This window comes from Strix uralensis, chromosome 3 (assembly GCF_047716275.1).
Source record: "Strix uralensis isolate ZFMK-TIS-50842 chromosome 3, bStrUra1, whole genome shotgun sequence".
NCBI classification, from domain to species: Eukaryota; Metazoa; Chordata; class Aves; order Strigiformes; family Strigidae; genus Strix; species Strix uralensis.
This window is the reverse complement of record NC_133974.1, coordinates 7,038,293-7,058,473: the sequence shown is the minus strand read 5'-3', so window position 1 is coordinate 7,058,473 and position 20,181 is coordinate 7,038,293. Positions and strand designations below refer to the sequence as shown.

The 20,181-nt window shown below is 41.1% G+C and overlaps 1 protein-coding gene across 3 annotated transcripts in view; it reads left to right on the top strand.

Annotated features, from left to right (window-relative positions):
• Window positions 1–20,181, top strand: part of ADGRF5 (adhesion G protein-coupled receptor F5) — a 50,732-nt gene that overhangs the window by 27,228 nt on the left and 3,323 nt on the right. For 2 of the 3 annotated variants that reach the window (XM_074861418.1, XM_074861419.1), the window contains exons 7-22: window positions 418–545; window positions 1,019–1,077; window positions 1,743–1,885; window positions 2,696–2,908; window positions 4,166–4,399; window positions 5,806–5,970; window positions 6,106–6,324; window positions 6,595–6,813; window positions 7,946–8,098; window positions 9,346–9,542; window positions 10,248–10,427; window positions 11,849–13,219; window positions 14,164–14,205; window positions 14,299–14,358; window positions 17,853–17,909; window positions 19,180–19,264. In XM_074861418.1, the coding sequence (XP_074717519.1) occupies window positions 418–545; window positions 1,019–1,077; window positions 1,743–1,885; window positions 2,696–2,908; window positions 4,166–4,399; window positions 5,806–5,970; window positions 6,106–6,324; window positions 6,595–6,813; window positions 7,946–8,098; window positions 9,346–9,542; window positions 10,248–10,427; window positions 11,849–13,219; window positions 14,164–14,205; window positions 14,299–14,358; window positions 17,853–17,909; window positions 19,180–19,264 (3,525 nt within the window). The remainder of the gene's footprint in view (window positions 1–417; window positions 546–1,018; window positions 1,078–1,742; window positions 1,886–2,695; window positions 2,909–4,165; window positions 4,400–5,805; window positions 5,971–6,105; window positions 6,325–6,594; window positions 6,814–7,945; window positions 8,099–9,345; window positions 9,543–10,247; window positions 10,428–11,848; window positions 13,220–14,163; window positions 14,206–14,298; window positions 14,359–17,852; window positions 17,910–19,179; window positions 19,265–20,181) is intronic. The other variant, XM_074861421.1, reaches the window with a different exon arrangement.

Genomic DNA, 20,181 nt, shown 5'->3' with positions numbered 1-20,181 from the left:
CAGCCTGGAGAAGAGAAGGGTCCAGGGAGATCTTATAGTGGCCTTTCAGTACTTAAAGGGGGCTTATAAGAAAGATGGGGATGGACATTTTACTGGGGTCTGTTGTGATAGCACAAGGGGTAATGGTTTTAAACTGAAAGAGGGTAGATTTAGACTAGATATAAGGAACAAATTTTTTACAGTGTGGGTGGTTAGACACTGGAATAAGTTGCCCAGAGAGGTTGTGGATGCCCCATCATTGGAAGTGTTCAAGGCCAGGTTGGATATTGGACTAGATGATCTTTAAAGGTCCCTTCCAATGCATACCATTCTATGATTCTATGATTCTATGATTACATTAGAAGAAAAAGCTAAGAAATCACTTTGTAAACATTGCTTTAGATTATTTTTACATTTATTTTTATTTTTTCCTTACAGACTCATGTGGTATGGGAGAGCCCATTGTAATGTATATGTCAGTCAGACTTGACAGAGAATTTGTGGATGATCTCAGGAATTCTTCTACTGAATTTTACAAAAAATACAAAGCTGACCTTGAAAAAGCGGTAATGACTTTAGTTTTCCATCTGTGAAGGTAGAAAGCCCTCTAAGAAAGATGCTTTTTACCCTAAATGTCTGGGAAATAGGGTGCACTGTCACTGTCTCTGTGGGGAGCTGTGAAGTATGCAGCAGTGGTAGCTACAAAGTGAGCCAAAGCTGACCTCCATTGAAAGGCATTGCCAATACTCCCATTCATTTTAATATGGTGGCTGACAGGGAAGTATTTAAGAATCTTTTGCACCAAAAGCATGAAAAAAAAATCACATTATTTGTCCCAGCTTAAATCCACATGAGCACACATAGAATGAAACCATCAACACAAGTTTAACCCATGACAATTGAGAGTGCACCAGGCCTGTTCTATCAGATATGCTACCAACCTTTACTCACATCAGTACTGAATGGAGAGTTTCCTGTTTTAAGCACACTCAAGTAATATGCAGAGGACTTATGTCATGTAATATGTCTTTGTTTACAGTTTAATGCTAGCTACAGATGTTTACCAGGCTTTGTATCGGCAACAGTTACTGGTTTCAGGTAAGTAAACAATTTCATTTTTTCCTGGAAGACACAAATCTTTCTGTCCAGTCTCAAGGAGACACTGGCCAGCAAAGACTACGTTCGCTCTGGCTAGAATCTATGCCCAGTATATACATACTGAATAACAATGTAAGAGCTGCAAAGGAAAGCCCAACTATTAGCATGGAAATTGGGCTGTGGGTAAAATTCACTACTGTGCAAAAGTCCAAGATACATAATCATTATCCATCTGGATCAAAGTCTTTTGTGGGAAAGACTGAATTCCACCCAAAAGGGGAAAAGGATGCGAGTAAACCCAACGTCATTTCCTAGGTCATCAGGAAGATAAATGAGTGCATTGACTCTGGATATAACATTGGATCTGGATAAAAGAGACATTACTTAAGTCCACAAATATTTAAATGCAGCTGTATTTTAGGGAACTTTACTAGAAATAGACAGCAGATGGAGGAGATGTCACATAAAGGTGTTCTTACTTTGGGAAGAGCTGTAGCACAACCTTCTTGTATACCAGAGCAAGTTGTGAGTCACAACAGGAGCCTTCACAGGTGAGGCCTGTGAAGCCTTCCTATCCATGAAAGATGGGTCACCACAATATAGAAAACCACTAATATGCAAGGATATTTAATTCTGGTTCTTCTCTCATTCTTGTATCTGTTTAGGTCTGGAAGTGTTTTTGTGAACTATGAAGTAAAAGCAGGAGCAGCAAGCTTCGCTCAGATAGCAAATGCCCACAAAATTGTACCACAATTTCTAGATACGTTTTACCAAGTCAACCAATCTACCTTCACAACAGAAATAACTAGTAAGTTTAAGGTGTCTCAGCATTTTCCTTCAACCTTTACTTTAGTATTTCTAGCCTGAACCATGTAGCTGTCTTATACTGTTGATTATTTGGTAGTGTACCTTAAAAAACCATTTATTTCTCTGGCTGTTTCATTTTGTCCTGTGCCACCAAAGCTTAGGACTTACATGAGATGAACATGCATGCAGTACCTCCCACAGAAAACCAAATCCTTCCAGCTACTCCACTGAACCCTGATGCAGTCTCTCCATGGGAGGGAGATTGAATAAGTTCACGTCCAGAACTGAGACAGCTCTCAGCATATCAGTCTGCCAGCACTTCCCACTTCTTCAGACAAAATAAAAACCTCTTGCAGTTTACATGAGATCAGGTTCCCCCTGGCTTCCCTGGCACATTTTCCATGCTGCTGCTGGACAGCGTGTTACAAATCAGTTGCCAGATCAAATGCCCCAGAGGTGCTGTACTCTCAGTGCACTGAGTGCTGGACTGTCTGTCTCAGAGGATTACTTTAACTTGGTTGCTTCTCTTTAACCTGGTTGTTTCCCCTCTCAGTTTATCTACTTAGAAAGTAGTGGTGGTGATAATATTTCTGGCTCTCTGCAGAAAACCTTCTGGGATCTTTGGCTGACAAAAATAGTAGAAGAATGTATTGCAGGAAAATTGCATAGACTGTATCAGAGGTAGTACCCTGCAACTGATGCTGAGTGTGTATTAGTTGTGAAAGACCCAGGATTTCCATGAGATGGAAGACACCATATAGATGTGAGCTGAAATGACAATAATGCAGAATGTTGCTCTTTGTCTTCTCAGATCAGACAAACTTCACTGTGAGTCCTGTAGACATTTTTGAAGGGGATACAGTAAGACTGATTTGTGAGGTAAATTCAACATCTGAGAATGTGACCTGGTATCACCTTGATCAGATCATCTCACCCAGCATCCACTATTCGATGGAGAGAATATTTTCAAGGGGAACGTCAAGGTCGATTCTTAAAATTGTCAACGTTACGATGACGGATTCTGGTATGATTTTCTCTCATTAAAACAGCAGATGTAAATCTCTTGTGTGTCTAGTTCTACAAAAAGAAAAGAGGAATGCAGAATGCAGTGACTGTATTTTCCTAGAGCAAATGTGAAAAATGCACTGTCTTTAATAATTCTCCAGTGGTTTTTTTTCTCTAATGAACTGCGTACTGACTGGCATTACCAGTAAGATGTGAATTGACTGAGGAGACTATACAGGCCTGGGTATTCTCAGTGCCATATCACAAGAGACAGCAGTGACTATATGACTGTGAGGGTTTCCCACCCTTTTGGTATGGTAACTTGAGGCTGTGGCTGAATTTGGCGTTGATAGCCCTTGCCCAATTTGCAAACATAACCTAGCTAATCAGAGCTCGGAGTTACAGTTTTTCATATTTAGGGCTTTTTTGAAAATCAGAAACAGGTAAATTGGTGACATTTTGCTGGGAGGAGTTGTCAGAGGAATTATCACGTATTATCAGAGCTTTGACTCAAGTTCCTACTCAGTTCTTCTCTTTGGACCAGGGATTTTACATTCAACTTCAAAAAGGGTAGCCTGTGACCAGGTATTTGGGCACATATACGTGAGGTAGGAGTCGTGGGTCCAAACTTCTTTGGGCTAAGGATGCCCTGAACCTTGGTGTCCCTGGTCCTATGTAGGTGGCCTACTCACTTGGCTATTCCAATGGGGAAGAGGAATCCACATACCTAAAGCATGGAGGAAGTTTGGAGCTCTGATTGCCAATTTCAAAAGGAAGCCTGTCTGCATCCAGGGGACAAGTGCCTGAGAAAGTGGCTGATAAATACTCTGTTCTCTTTGGCAATACCTTCTGAGGTAGATGTATGTGCCTACACTCAGCGTGCTAGCTTTTGGGGTGTCCACCCCAGGCACCTCTCTCTCACTCATTCTGTGTAGGAACCTTTTGCACAGTCAGACTACATTCTTACCATGACGTATTGCTGCCATGTGGGTTATGGGATCCCAAAACACCAACTCAGACAGATTTTAAGTATTTCAGTCCCAGAGCTCTGGTGTCTTCTGAAGTACCCATCAACACTGAGGCTGCCTAATCTGTACCAGGAGTCTGCAGAAAGCATACTGCAGATGACCTGATGGTACATTTTGATTAGCAAGTAGCAGAACCAGGGAGATGTGAAAACTAGGTGTGGTAGTAGCTCCCAGCTCATAACTCCAAATGTAGAGGAAAAACCAGCAAAACGTGATCTCACTGCTAAGATATTGCCTATGCTTTACAGGTTTCTATAGGTGCACTTTCACAATGAGCAAACACCTTACCACATGGATATACAAGGCCACAGAAACAATAACAGTCTCTCCGCTGTACATCACCTCAAACTTAAATGACATCAGTGTTACATGCAACAGTCCTGAAATGCAGACAAACAGCCCTCTGCTCTCCTGCTGTATTGACAGACACTTACCATCACTTACTGGTGACTGGAAAGTAAATGGAGCAATCAATATTACAGGTAAGATTAACAAAAGATTGCCTTTCATCTGCTAGGTTTGTTTGTTCTTCAAAGATATCCTCCTATTTGGCTACGCCAAAGGCCAAGTCCTAGGATGTATATGGGGTGTGCTCCAAAGATGTGCGTGTGTGTGTGAGGGACGATGAATGGACAGCATGGTACAGACTCCATATGAGTTGTACAGGCGCCAGTGGGATTATGGGCATCTCCATGCACTGTGTGGACATTGATGCTTAAAACTGTGCTATCCTGGATGGAAACAGCTGCCTGGACCAGCATCATACTGACTTTTTCCAAAAGGCTTATTTCTGCATTGTCTAGTTTTAAGAGGAGGGATGAGTGCATCAGTCTCTACTACTATTTCCAGAATCACCCTTGGGGTATGAAAAGCTTCTGTGTACCACATACTAGTATCTAAGAGAGACAGGTGCTACACTTTGAAACAGCTGCAGCATAGCTAAATGCACAGTTTCCCTCTCTACCTGTAGTTGTGATACTTCACACGCCAGTTGAGTCAGTGACATCCCACAAGGCTTTCCTTATGACTATAAAAAGATAATAAAGCACCAAGCAATTGTGTTACAAAGAGTTACAAAATAACATCAATAGAAACCTCATAAATGTCTATGAACCATAGCCATAAACAGCCTATTGCCCTCTTCATATTTTATGGGTATAGATTAACTGTTCATTGTTAACTGCTTGTTATAAATGAAATTTAGCAGAAAGCAGGACAGCAAAATGAGAGAAAACCTTCAAAACTCATGTGCACAGTCATTTCCACAGAGTGCTTGCAGAGAGAGGGGTGATCCTGGCCTACTGTAATGAGCTGTTTCGCCCTTAATTCCCTGTGGCCAGGCTTTCCCCCAGGAACTCTGCTCTCCTGCCAGATGTACTACCAGTTGCAGCATGGGACAGCTTTAGTGGGGTTTTCACCTTACAGCTAAACCATCACTCTTCAGATTTAAAGTTGAATGACTCTCAAATACCCCCAAATGTTTATTTCAAAATAAGATGACGTTAAAATCTGCAGTATTTACTCCTGTTTTACTTATCTTACTCATCCTAAATATTGCAGATAATGCGGTTAGGCTGAACCAGACTAATATTCATTTTGGTTTATCCTGAGGTATTCAAGCAATGTTGTTGCTTTCAGACTGGTATTGGCCGTAAGTGCCCAGCACTGTGCTGAGAGCTGTCTTCAGGCCTTTGGAAAAACACTGTGAGTGTTGCCAGAGTAAAAGATGTGAATGAACTTCAGCAATGATGAGTTAAAAGTGCCATGTTGTCAAAGGTTACATACAAACCCACAAGGTTTTCCTTAGCTAGAGTGATTACTTGTGATTCCGGAGCCCAGGTATTTTCAGACATCCATAGCCCTTCAAGGAATGTTTGTTTCTCTCTAGGAGTCCCCAGTTTCAGTGAAAACTGCACCGAATACAAGCTCAACATTAATGAATCACTATGCCCACCTGAGAAGTCAGGTACAGTGACAACATATACATGTAAGCTGCAGACTGGACACGGTGCCAGGCGCAGCCGAAACATCAACGTGACGTACCTCCGGACAGGTAAGTGTCAGGTAGCATGTAACAGACCATCAGGTCTTTAACACGTAGGTGGCCCCTGTGACACATGTCATTTGCAAGCAAATGGTTATAACAAGTGACTCTTAACAATATGACATTTATCTTGTGTTGTCTCAGCCAATGTAACAATATCTTCAAGCACAAACTCATCAGTTTCCGAGGGACATTCATTCAATCTAACGTGTGAAAGTGATGTGAGCAATTATGACAGCATCAGTTGGAAAATCCAGTCTGGAAATAAGACAATAACAGTAGACTGTGGTACATGCATCCAAAATAGCAAATTTCCAGCCACATCTGTGCTCACAGTGGAGACTGCCACACAGGACTGGAACGGTGAGTGAACCTGGTTTGTACTGGCTACAAAGACAATTAACTCTATGTACTAGATCATTTACAGCATCCCCTAGCCCTGTGAATCACTGTAAAGCCTGGCCACTGTAAATTAAAAAAAAAAAAAAAAGTTAAAATCGTAACTGCTGGAGGACAGCAAGACATGACGCTGCTGACAACGCTGTATTTGTTCAGTATTAGGGCTCATGACCACTGAAAAGTTGAGGAGAATTTCTGTTGACTGAGACATGTTTTTTGTGTCGCTTCTTTCAGGCACCTACATCTGCACATTCTCCCAGAAGCACCTGGAGAGTTCTGCCAATGTGACACGCAAGGTTATTTCCTTGCCTCTGAAGAGCAACATCCTGATAGACCCCATTACAGCATCTATACAGTGCAAAGTGCAACAAACCCTTGAGTGCTGCATAAGTGCTAACTCCACGGAAGATTACAATGTTACCTTCGTGGTTCAACAAAATGAATTTCAAGCTGGTAAGGAACAATAAACTTGCAGAATCACAGTATCACACAGCAGTTGCACTATGTGTCACAACCCAGTCCCTGGGTTTTTTTTTGCTTTCAGTTAGATCTGTGTAACGAATTCATACTTACTACTATTATGACAACCCACAAGTACTCTTGAGAGTGTAAAAAAGGGGTAATGGACTTTTTTTGGGATGGTTGCTATGCCTGAGGAGCATGGCTGGGAATAGAAGAGCAACTGAAGTCACTACTGTAACGATAAATACATAAAAACCATAAATATATTGCTTTTATCTTCTACTCTGCCACATTTTTGAACTGAGTATCAAGGAAATGTTACTTAAGAAGATGATCTACTGAATCATGAGAAACATATAATAATATATTAGGAATGCAATTCAAAGCACTATTCTATTTTCTTCAAGGATATGGGTAACATATTTTTAACAGCACAGAAGCCTAAGGTTCCATGTCTTCAAACTTAGGGCAGTTCTGCAGCTTCCCTGGCATGTTTTTATATAGTAGAAGTTTTCAAGTAGGTTACAAAACAGTTAGTTTGAAAACAACAAAGAGCCACCTAAACTAAGTCAGAAAACATGCAGGAGTGCATAAACAACAGGCTGAAGTGTAAAGCAGGTGGAAACTGAGGAGTCTTTTGGCTGCTAAGAAAAATGCTAAGATCTTATTGGAAGAGATTGCAGTCAGGGACCCTCAGGCACAGGCATGCTGGAAATCAATGGCCGTGTGGTACAGATCCTGAGTTAAAAAGAACCATATAGGAACAGCAGAAATGTACCCTAGCCTAAATAAAACAGCTGTGGTAGAAGTAGTTATCAGAAGAGTATACTCCAACAGAGTTTCTAAAGTAAATTTTTGTTCCTGCACAGTAAAAGAGGGTTTGGGCAGGATTTGCTCATACACCAGTGACTGAAAAGGTACTGATCACACAGCAGTTGTCAGCAGATTTATTGAGTGGGGAGTAAGAGACAGAGCTCATCATACAGAAAGGAAATTTTTCCACAAAGGAGGTTTTTTCTCTAGGACCCACAGAAAAGAAAGTTTTGCAGAAGCTTTCTGCTGTCTGCTAGCTGACTGACCCCAAATCTGTGTTAACCTAACCTATGTTAACCCTTTCATACAGGGAAAAGGGAAAATGGAAGTTTGTTCTGCTACACGTACAATTACATAGAAACAGAATGCAACAAAGAGCAAGAGCTCAAGGCATATTGCAGGTTTATTAACCAAATTGAACAGGAAGTCAAGAGTGAAGATATAACACTGCACGTGATACTTGGTAAGAAAAAAGTTACTGTTTAAAGCTATTAAATAGGAAATCCGAATATCTCTGTTAAATCAGATGCCACAAATTTATCACTGGTGACACCTAACAGGAGCAGTTTTTGTTAGCCAAGAATTTTTGTCTCCTTTTTTGACAGGAAATTTTGAAATACAGAGGAAAATAACAATTTTGTTGTTATTTTTTAAAAAATAAATAGAAAAGCTGTTTTCTCTTCACTGTATTTGACAGTGGTCCCAGTATGTTCCCAAGCAGTTATAGTTCAGTCATCGTCTATCCCTATTTCCTTCTGGTGCAGCCTGCACCACCAAGTTTCGTCTCCTATGTTGAAATGGGGTCATGCAGCTCCCAGCTTGCACCAACAATTTGGCAAGTATGAAAGATTATGGGGTCTCAGGAAAAAGTCATCCAGCTCAGGAGGTCAGCCTGTGGGAGAGCACATCCACTTTGAACACAGGAATGGCAACCTCCATGAGGTGCTGCAGAGACCTGGGCAGATCCAGCTTCTAGTCAGCTCTGCAGGAAATGCTGGGCAATTAGAATTCAACTTTGCTAAATCCAGTTTTGATCTTTAGTTCTGACCAGAGCTTGCATATTTCAGCTTCTTATTCTAAATTGGAAAGAAATAAATGTTGGACATCCCCATAATGCATAAATATTTTTTTTTCCATAGAGGTGGTACCTACTGTTGAATTACTGTATCTGGTCAGATTTCACTCTTAGGCAATAAATAAGCAGACAGTTTATTTACTTTAATCAGCAGGTATTTACTGATATGACTAACCCAATCAAAGCCAATTAGCAAGACTCACCGTTCATCAAAACAGTGTTGAGCTCTCAATATCACGGTCTTAGTGAATTTCCTATTAGTGCTGCAGCAGTGCTAAGTCCCTTAGCAGAATAAACTTTGTGTGAATTACTGCTCACATAGTGACCAATATAATCCCACTCCACCCCCATCTAACCCTGTAATCTAACAGACAAATCCCAAAACGATGGATACTGGTTTGTTGATTTGATTCAGTATTCAAAAACAAGGAGCTTTACTCAATTTCCTTTTTAATTTCATGATTCCAGAAAATTAGGGATGCAAGACATGTATGTCCTGAAAAGCCATAATTTCAGCAAGCTGAAATCCTAATTTAAAGACCTTTGAATTTCAGGAAGTAACAGGTTTGATGGGGGTAAATTCTTCATCTCCCTTCTTCTTCGTTTTGTACCTCTATGTCTTTTTCTCAACACAGCTAAGGAAGTTTCCTGCTCAACCAGCTTTGGCATTGGAAAAGAAGGGGCCACATTAATAAAGCCATGCCGTGGGTTAAATATTTCAGATGGTTTTATACGAGGCAATGTAATTTACAAGTGCTCCAACAAATCATGGAAGATTGCAAGGAATGACTGCCTGTCTGAATCAATAAACAACTTGCTGACTAGTGCCGAGGTAACATTTATGAGTTTTCTAGAGGTTGGGGGGGGCTGGGGTAGGAGAGAGCAAAAATTTTTCTTGGGTGCTTTTTTGCTTAACATAATCTAAAATATATGAAGCATTAAAAATCAAATATTTAATTAAAACTATCTTTTAAAAGATATAAAGAATGATTGGCTATATCTATGCAAGTCAGTGAAAGAGGTTAGGTCCCCTTCTCTGGCCCAGAGCTTCACAGATGGGTGCTGTGCCTCTGTTTTCAGCCTAGGTATCCTATCATAGTGCTCTTCACCTCTGCAAACCATCCAGAGTCACCCTTCTCTCAGTGAGGTTAGATAAGAACAATTATCTTTCTTTCATCAAATACTTGCTGTGTTTATTTTAGAAAATAAGGCACAGCAAAGTCCCAGGCAGAGGTACAGCTACTCAACTATTTATTTTCTTAACTTACTAGATTGCTCCCTTGTATGATTTGGTCCCAGGCCAACTATTTTCTCCCCCAGAATTTCCAGGAGCAGTCTATGAGTTACTACAGATGAGAGACCACTCTCAATATGCAGTTAGAATACCCTATTCTGGAGAGTCAGAGCGCTGAACACTACCAGCATGTCTAGAAAGATCCTGGATCTGTTTATTTTATTAGTATAGAAGCCATTATGAAGAAGGATCAAGCTCCAGGCAAATTACACACATGTGACGTACTGTTATCTTCTGTTCCAGTCCTTGGTCAAGAGTCCTGAGGCAAAAGCAAACCTACCTAAATACCTTAAAGAGCTTAAGAAAAAGACAAGAATGGAGCAAAACATAATAAGCCATTCTCCTGCAAACCTAGGTGCAATTGTTACCATCCTGGATATGGTCTCCTCTATCCCAACAGATGCAGCGGAGCCCACTATTCAGGTAAGTTTTATTTTAAGTCTTACCTATTCTTATCAAGCCCTTTTGTCACAGGGGATAACATTCTCCCTGAAAAAGTTTCACAGTTAGGGTCAGGAACAGGAAAGTATTAAGGAAATTAGAAGAAATGACAACAAAGATGAAATGACAGCAAAGATATGGAAGAGTTTATGAAAAGTCAAAATGATGAGAACAAGGAGCTTATGCATGAAAGAGAGGCTGCTGTGTGCTTAGCAATTAGAACTGTTCTAGGGGCCAATAAATGTCTCTAGCTTTCTAAGAGGAAAAGACAAGGAATGATGGATGAAAAATTGGACATGAGCAAGCAACATGCGCTTGCAGCTCAGAAAGCTAATCGTATCCTGGGCTGTCTAAAAGGAAGGGTGGCCAGCAGGTGGAGGGAGGTGATTCTCCCCATCTACTCCACTCTTGTGAGTCCCTACATGCAGTACTGTGTCCAGCTCTGGGGTTCCCCACTACAAGAAAGACATGGAAGAGGGCCATGAAAATGATCAGAGGGCTGGAACACCTCCCCTGTGAGGAAAGGCTAAGAGAGTTGGGGTTGTTCAGCCTGGAGAAGAGAAGCCTTCAAGAAGACCTCATTGCAGCCTTTCAGTACTTAAAGTAGGCTTATAAGAAAGATGGAGAAGGACTTTTTAACAGGGCTTGTGGTGACAGGACAAGGGGCAACATTTTTAAGCTGAAGGAGGGTAGATTTAAATTGGACACAAGGAAGAAAATTTTTACAATGAGGGTAGTGAGGCACTGGAACAGGTTGTCCAGAGAAATTGTGGATGCCCCCTCCCTGGTAGTGTTCAAGGTCAGGTTGGATGTCCCTGCCCATGGCAGGGAGGTTGAACTGGATGATCTTTAAATGACAAAACCATTCTGTGATTCTATGATTCTCTGAGTAGGAGAAAAAAGGATTGAAATAGGGATAGGGAGAGTAAATTCCAGGGGACATCATTAAGCAAGGAAAATCAACTGGATGTTACAACAAATGAACAACAAAACAAATCTTAGAAATACTTAGAAACCTTGGTTGTGAGGTACAGAGGAAAAGCACTGCTCTTCTGAGCAGAAAAGTGCAAAAAGACTTGATGTTTTGTAGCTGGAGAACTCTACAATGAGAGACTGAGAAACCAAAGACAGCATAAAAGCTGAGAAAGAAGGGAAAGAAGACTAAGAAAAAATACTAAGTAATATGTAACAAAAAAACCACTCGGCTCCACTTTTTGGAAGCCTTACCTTGAAAATAGACCATGCAGAGGGTTAACAACTAAAGGTTTCACATGGATTGAGCAAAATAAGAAAATACTGGGCTTTTTCAAAAGGCAATTCTAGGACCACGCAGAAATTACCATCAGAAACAACAATGATTTGTATGGGATTTCAGTAACAGTATTATTCTGTTCTTGTTCCAGGATTTCCTCTCCACAGTGGACTTTATTGTTGCTGATTCCACAACTGAAGCTTGGAAAGACCTGAATAAAGCGAAGAAACCCGCAAGTTCTTTGTTGCTGGATTCAGTAGAAAATTTTACCCGGCATCTCCAACCCGTTAATAATACCATTCCTCCTGTCTCTGCAAACAGCCTTCAGCTACAAGGTAGAGTTGTGACAGAAAATAACTACACAGATTATAACAAGACCTTCAACAGTACAGAAAATCTCACAGTTAATGTGTTCATTGATGAAAGTGAAATTCAGACTCTAACTCAAAATTCAACCATTGTCAGTGTGATGTACTCAAAACTTGCACATATTTTGCCATGGAATGAGCCCGAGCGTGTGAATGGCTTACTGATAACAACAACTGTGAGCAGCAACAGAAGCCAGAAGTTCAATATTAATATGACCTTTACAAAGAACGACTCATCTCTAAAGATGGCCCAGTGTGTCTTTTGGAACTTCACGCTCAACAAAGAGCGGGGGGGCTGGGATACTCGTGGTTGCATAGCCACAGAGGTAGAAGATTATGTCATTTGCTCCTGCAGTCACTTAACACCGTTCTCTATTCTGATGTCACCTGATAAATCCTCTCAGGTAATCTTTGAAGATTATATAACCTACATTGGCCTGGTCATTTCAATCTTGAGTTTGGTGGCGTGCATTATAATTGAATCCTTAGTCTGGAAATACGTGACAAACAACACAACCTCCTATATGCGCCATGTCTGTATACTCAACATAGCTACATCACTCCTGATTGCTGACATTTGGTTCATTGTCACTGCCTCCATCAATGACCAAAACCAACAGATGAGCAGAGGGATCTGTTTTGTGGCCACATTCTTCATCCATTTATTCTACCTATGTGTCTTTTTCTGGATGCTCAGCCTGGGCCTCATTCTTTTCTACAGACTGATCTTCATCTTACATAACACGAGCAAGACCGCTCAGAAAGCAGTGGCATTCTGTCTGGGATATGGGTGCCCCTTTGTCATTGCAGTCATCACCATCGCTGTCACACTGCCAAGGAACAATTACACCAGAAGGGGTGTCTGCTGGCTCAACTGGCAGGACAGCAAAGCTCTCTTGGCCTTCGTCATACCTGCCCTGATCATTGTGGCCATAAATTTGTTCATCACCGCAGTTGTCATAATAAAAATACTGAGGCCAACTATTGGGGATAGGTCAAACAGACAGGAGAAGAACTCTTTGTTTCAAATTGGCAAAAGCGTGGCCATCTTGACACCACTGTTAGGCCTCACCTGGGGATTTGGCCTTGCCACCGTCATCAAAAACAGTCACCGAGCTTTCCACATCCTCTTTGCTCTGTTCAATGCTTTGCAGGTGAGTGACATATACGTATGGTTTTGTTTCTTTTATGACCATTTAACGTGTAGTGACATTCTTGCAGTGCTGTGCTTGGAGGGGAACAAAAACAGCTTGGGAGAGCTCTGGTTTGCCTTACACATCCCAGTTCCCCAAGGGCTCTTTGGGAAACCCATTCCAAGAATTCAGCAGTATTTCGTATTCTCAGCCGCCTTAACCAGTGTGCCTTATAGATAAAGTTGACATAAAGATAACTTCAAACTCTGCCAGTAGCTTTGGGAAGAGCTTCATTCCTGAAGATCAGGAAAATAGCCCTATTGTGTTCAAATGGACAAACTTCAGTATGTCTAGACTCATTTACAGTTCATCTGGAGGCATCATATTATGCTCTGTGGGTTCAAATAATGAGGGAGTATAAACAGCTCAAAAGTCACCAAGAACAGCTGAATAGTACTAATAATAAAGAGAGAAATTGAACAAAATACACATGGTTGAGAGTTTTCAGTCAGTATGATATTTACAACAACACATTTAGGTGGCCAGTAGGATCCCAATACAACTGGATTTCTTAAGGACACAATAGTTATGTCTACTCTATCTCTTAAGAATGGCATCAAAATTGTATGCTTTAGACCAAACTCGCTTGCCTTTTATATTGCGAACCTGCTACCTTATCTGGGGAGCATAGGCAGGGCACAAAGGTCCTTTCCTCCAAAAAAGTTTAGTACTATCAAACTGTCTGTATCACTTTTGTAGACCAGATATACACAGTTTAAATAGGCCAGGTCTGGAGAACTTCTACCACATTAGCAATCTGTTATGTGAGATGCAGTTAGAAAAATGACCTCTATCAAAGAGTTCAGAGTTTAAATAGTCAACATGGACAATGTTTGAGATAATTATGAGGTACTGCAATTAAAAGGTTGTTGTCATCAAACTGCATATAATTATCTGTCTCCTAGGGATTATTCATTTTGTTGTTCGGGAGTCTCTGGGACAAGAAGGTAAGAATTCAAACTGTTTCTTGCATTATGTGAAAATACTGTTGGAATTTTAACATAATTACTGTTTTTACTGACTTTTTTTTAAACAAATAGATACAAGAAGCCCTGCTGAAGAGGAATTCAATGTCCAAATGGAGTTCGCAGCAAACAAAGGTTAGAACCTTGACCTAAAAATGTATTTCAGCTACTGCTGAATAGTCTAACATTCTCCAAATGTCTTCTAAGTCAAATGCACTTTGTGTTCTGATTTGCTTATTAGAACCAGTCAGAGAAAGAGAAGACACTACCAACACAAATATGAATATACCCCCTTTTTCAAAGTTCATTATTTCACCTATAATTGGTAAAAAATGAGAAGAAAGTTGGTGGACATTTGCTCTAAAATCCACAAGAAATAAACCACAAAATGTAACTGAAACTTTAAGTTAGAAGACAGAAGATTTCAGTGACACTATTATTTATTCACAATTTAAGAGAAATGCAAAGGGAACTTCTTGGGGAAGATACCCTTCAGCTATTAGCAGGAAAGGGTGGAGATATTGCAACCTGAATGCATGAGACAAGGAGACAGGTTAGCCTCCACTTCATGCTGGGAACAGAAAATGGGAGGAAGAATGAATCTTTTGTCAAAATCATGTCTATGTGTTGCAAGGACTCAGATGTTAGTGAATAAAAGAACATAAATAAATATATTTCTGGAACCAAGTGGCCTGGACACACTCCTAGAAGAGGAGAGACTTAGGTCCCATACCCAGCAAATTCCTGCATTTAACCCAAAATATGCAGTGTCTAAAGAAAAAAAGAAATAATATTGCAAACAGGGACTGGATCCTTAAGGAAGATCCTGGAAGGTTTCTCTCCGAGCCACAGAGAGTTTCTCTGGCCCATTGACTCTTGCATTCCTCCCTGCATTGAAGCATAGCTTGAATGGGCATCTAGAAATGCCTCTGCTCAGGATAGGTGTTCACATTAAAGAGGGAAGCCAGTTCCACTACCATCTTTAAAAGGAAATATAAAGTTTGCACAGTACCTCAGGAAAATTATTTCCGAGGAATACGATTAGGACAGAAACATAGGCAATGTTACTGCTGAAGAGAGATGTCACAGAATCAGAGGACAGTTGAGGTTGGAAAGAATCATTTGAGATCATCTAGTTCAAATCCACTACTCAAAGCAAGGTAAATTAGAGCAGGTTGCTTAGGACATTGTCACGTCAGGTTTTCAGTATCTCTAAAGCTGGAGAATCCACTAATACTTTGGACAAAAAGATGTGGTGTTTGGTCACCCTCAGCGTAAAAAAAAAAAAGCTTTTTCTTATGATTAAATGGAACTTCTTCCATTTCAATTTGTGTTCCAGAGATCAAGACTCTGAAAATAAATGCTCAGTGGCTGTTTGAAAAGGGTAAAACAGGGTTCAGCTGCTATAAGCTACTGGGCAGCCATGGAGCTAGACTGTAGGTATCTGCTCCATTCACACGTTCTAGTCTTTAGCAGCTCCTGGTTCCTCTCTCCATGTGTCCTGCACCTCCACAGATCTCATGGCACCATAGGCCTTTCCTCCAAAATGCCTAAAGGGAGGCAGAGCTATTTAAGCCATGGGAAAATGCTGGCGTGGGGACAAATGAGCTTAATTAATTTCAAAAAAGATACAGCGCACCTGGAAAGGTGCAGAGCAGAGCAAGTACTGAAGAGGGGGGGGGACTGTTGTGCTAGAATGACATAGGACTCTTCAGCCTAAACAGCTGATGGGGAATGTAAAAGGGATGTATGCTGCTATGAAGCCAGGGAGCAAGTGTGCCATCCAGTTTGATAATGAAGGACCAGGCCTGACCCGAATGAGTGGCAGATTCAAAGCAACTGAAGGAGATTTAGATCTCCCTGCTCCTGGACGTTTGACACTCTCCTAAGTTTTCTTATGGCTTACTTCATTTTGTGTAAGTGTAATAGGCCATTAGGGGCTTTTAAACACCAAGGACTTGCCTTTGCCTCCACAAGTCCCTGTACCTCTGATAGCCGGAAGTGGAAAGAACATTCTGAAGATGTGCTGCTACAAGCTTACTTTGCTTTTGTAAAACTCTTCCCTAGAGCCTCTGCTATAGCCTGTGTTGGATAGGAAGCGACTGGGCTAGAGGATCCTTGGATCCAGCCAAGTGCAAATCTGCTTATGGCCTTGAGCAACCAGTGCCCGTTAGAAAGGCTGAGGAACGGTCCCTCAGTGTGAACAAAGGAGTAAAACCACAGAATTTAATGCTTTTAAAATGAGGTTTGACAAACCCCTAAAGCAGAACATAGGAGGTCAGCCACACAGGGGGGTCAACCTCAGTGACCCAGGACATGTCTTACAGGCCTAGGAGAGGGCCAAGAGCTGATGCTATAGACTAATATTCACCTCACAAAGAGCTCTGCTGATTGAAGACGTGTTGTGGCTACAGAATTGTTTGTTACCCTCTTTGGGATGTTTGGAATTCCGCTGATGCCAAAGGTGTCTTCATCTCTACTCCTGCACAAGAAGGGTCACATTCCCAGATACGGAATATAGAAAAGTTTCAGCCAACAGGAATAAAATATTTCCATCTGGGATGGTTGCATGAGGATGGATAACTTTGTGTATTCTAACACAGAAATGCTTCTTCTAATTTACAATTTTGCATTTATAACTCCTTACCAGAGAAGCCATGCCAGGATGGGTAGAGGATTGAAGGCATCAGAATCTAACCACTGGCACTGGAGGTGAAAAAAAAAAAAAGATGATAAATGCTAGAACCATTCTTATATGACAATAGAGTTTAATTATATATTGGTGTCTGAAAAGGGTTTATTCAGAAGAGCCTGTACAGGTATTGCTAAAGAACTGGGAAGCAGACATAAATCCCAGCATAATTAAGACAGATGGGTATATAACCTCAAAGGAATTCAGGAGTCCATTAAGGCTGAACTGTTAGCTCAGAGAAGCAGCATTAGATTGAATCCATCCAGCTTCCACAAGATTTACAGAGTTGCTGAAGTTGGAAAGTACCTCCAGAGATCATATAGTACCACCCTCCAGAGATCATATAGTACCACCCTCCAGAGCATGGTCAGCTAGAACTCAGAGTCATGGCCAGGTGGGTTTTGAGTAGCTCCAAGGATGGAGACTCCACAGTCTCGCTATGCAGCCTTTTCCTGTGTTTGACTACCCTCACAGTGAAAAAGTTTCTTCTTAAGTGGAATTTCCTGTATTTCTATTTGTTCTGAATGCCTCTTGTCCTTTCACTGAGCGCAAACAAGAAAAGTCTGGCTCCGTCTTCATTCCCACTGCCTCTTCTCCTTTTACTGCCGCCAAGGAGAAATGTTTGGCTCTGTCTTTACTCCTTTCCAGTCAGATGGCCCCCAACATGTCCTGGTGCATGGGATTGTTCCTCCCCACGGACAGGAGGACTTTGCATTTTCTTTTGCTGAATTTCATAAGATTCCTGTCATCCCATTTCTCCAGCCTGTTGAGGTCCCTCTGAATGACAGCAGACTCATCTGATCTATCAGTCACTCCTTCTAGTTTTGTGTCATCTGCAGACTTGGTGAGGGTGTGCTCTTCCCATCATCTATATCATTAATGAAGATGTTAAAACAGTATTGGACCCAGTACTGACCTCTCTGTATCTCCCCTCCAGCAACGTGCTGAAGGCCCGGGAGGAAGCAGCCTGCGACTAGCCAGGCAGAGCAGCACTGTAAGTTCTAAGTGCTCCAACCCTCTGCCACATTCAGATATTTTGTCAGGACAAGACAGGAAAGATGCGGGTTTGGTCTCATGTTTCTTCATTTAGGATTCCCAGAATCATCCACCTGGATTTTTTTAACTGGTACTCCAAGTATTCCAGTGTTTTCTGCAGGAGGCTTACTCTTGGGAACCCAGGTCTGGGAACATTTCCTAATGCATTTTTAAAACGCCACTCCTTCTTTCTGGCTTGAAAATGACATCTGCTGAATGTGGTGCTATTCTGTCTGTGGGAAAAACTGCTTTTTCCCAGGAAACTGGAAGGAAGACAGAAATAACTGGTACTACTATCATTAAGCATGTCAGTTTCTTCGTTCCCTCCTGTACTGACACATCCAGCAGAATGAAGTAGAGAGAACAAGTTGTTAAGTCTTGGACCCCAATTCTGAATTCCTGTTCAGACAAAGTCTCCTGGCCAGACACTTTTAACTCTAGCTGACACTGTGGAAGCTGCCCCAGGCAGTGGGAATTGGCATATTTTCTTGGCAGTTCTGCTGATAAGGAATAAATAAAGCAAGATCAAAATCTTTGATCAAACTTTTTAGATGTGATTCATTTACCTTCTTCCTCTATTACATTGTGATATAGGTGACTGCATAAAACTGCTTAATTTGCCCCACCATGGTACAACCTAATGAACAGAGAAGGATTGAACAGAAAAAGATGTGTTTTTCACACTTTTTTTTTAACACATCTTTGGAGGAATCCCATTAAATTCTCAAATCACTTCAGAACTGAAAAAAACCCTTAATTTTAGCAGCATAAAATTTCTTCCTTCCTGTCTGGACTGCAGAGAGTTGTGTTCCAATGCCCTCTAGTGTGTCAAGTTAAATTTGCCTTTGATTATCTCAGGCTATTGGCCTTCAATGACCATCCCCAAGCATATAAATCTTAGCTTTTCTGGCTACCTTAATGGATATACTCCCTCAGAGTCAGACTCTGTACTGTCTGTATGACTGTGGAGACTAAGCCACCTTCCACGGCCAACAGTTAAGAGACAGGCTGTTTTTGTCCTGTAGTTTCTTTTAAAGTTGATCTCCTTCATTGTCATCATAAATATGCAGATGGGTGAACCTGATGCCTCACAAACATCTAACCTGTCCCTTTGTGGATTGCCTGCTTGTACTACTGAACAACATGTTATTGTAATCTTTTTCTTCCCCTCAATGTGGCTATAAAGAAAGTTCTAGGCTTTTAACAAAAAGCAATTTTCTCTCTTACAGTCATCCTCCCTGATCCTGGTGACACCAATGTTTGCTATGAGCTATCCATTTTCAAGAACCTTTAATAACTTATGTGGGAAAACAGGTATGTAACAACTGATCTCTCCTACTGAAGCACAAACAAGGTTTTGCCTGCATTCTCACTCTCAGGATATGTGTATCCCGATTTCTCTCAATCTATATGTCTATCCATCCATCCATAGACGGTATTTCATCTTGTAGTACAAAGGAACTGTAATGAGTCATTAGAATCACTAGCATAATTGTTCTCGATTGTAGCATGATGCTAGCAGCATAATTCTCTACCACTAAAACAAGTATTGAATGGTGGCATGCATCACCAATCCTAAAACCCACTAACAGAGCTTTGTTTTGAGCTTAATGATACCATGACACAGTGCTCCTCAGTTCATTTACTGTTCATGTACTCTTCACCACCTTGGAGTTGTATCTCTTCAAAAGTTCTCTGGCAGTCATTTTATAGACATCACCATTTCAGTTAGGACTTTATTTTGCAAGAAGCATTCCTGAAAATATGAGTAATTTCAGTCCTAAATGTATAATCTTTACATTCAACCATTGCTCAAAGAAGATGGTGACAATTGGTCAAAGTGGAATATGAAGGAGTTTAATTTAGGCAATCATCTGCTTTTTAAGTCTGTTTATTAGTCAGATAATGGAACAAGAAGTTGGTCTCTGATTCTGCTACAGTAAGTTTACACGAGTACACCAGCCAGATACAGAAGCCTCCCACCACAAGAATGACAATTGCCCACAACTGCCTCCCATGCTGCTGCCACCCGAAACTCCCATATTATTAGCACTTGCTTCCACACTCTGCTCTCAGGCTCTGTGCACCTGAGTCTTAGTTTAGAGCCTCATGGTCACAAGGGGGAGGGAGTTAGTATTTATCTCAAGAGCACATGTTCTAGATGCATCCCGATGCTTAAGGAGGATCACTAAGTCCTTCCATTTGTGTGAGTAAATTACTATCCTATGACA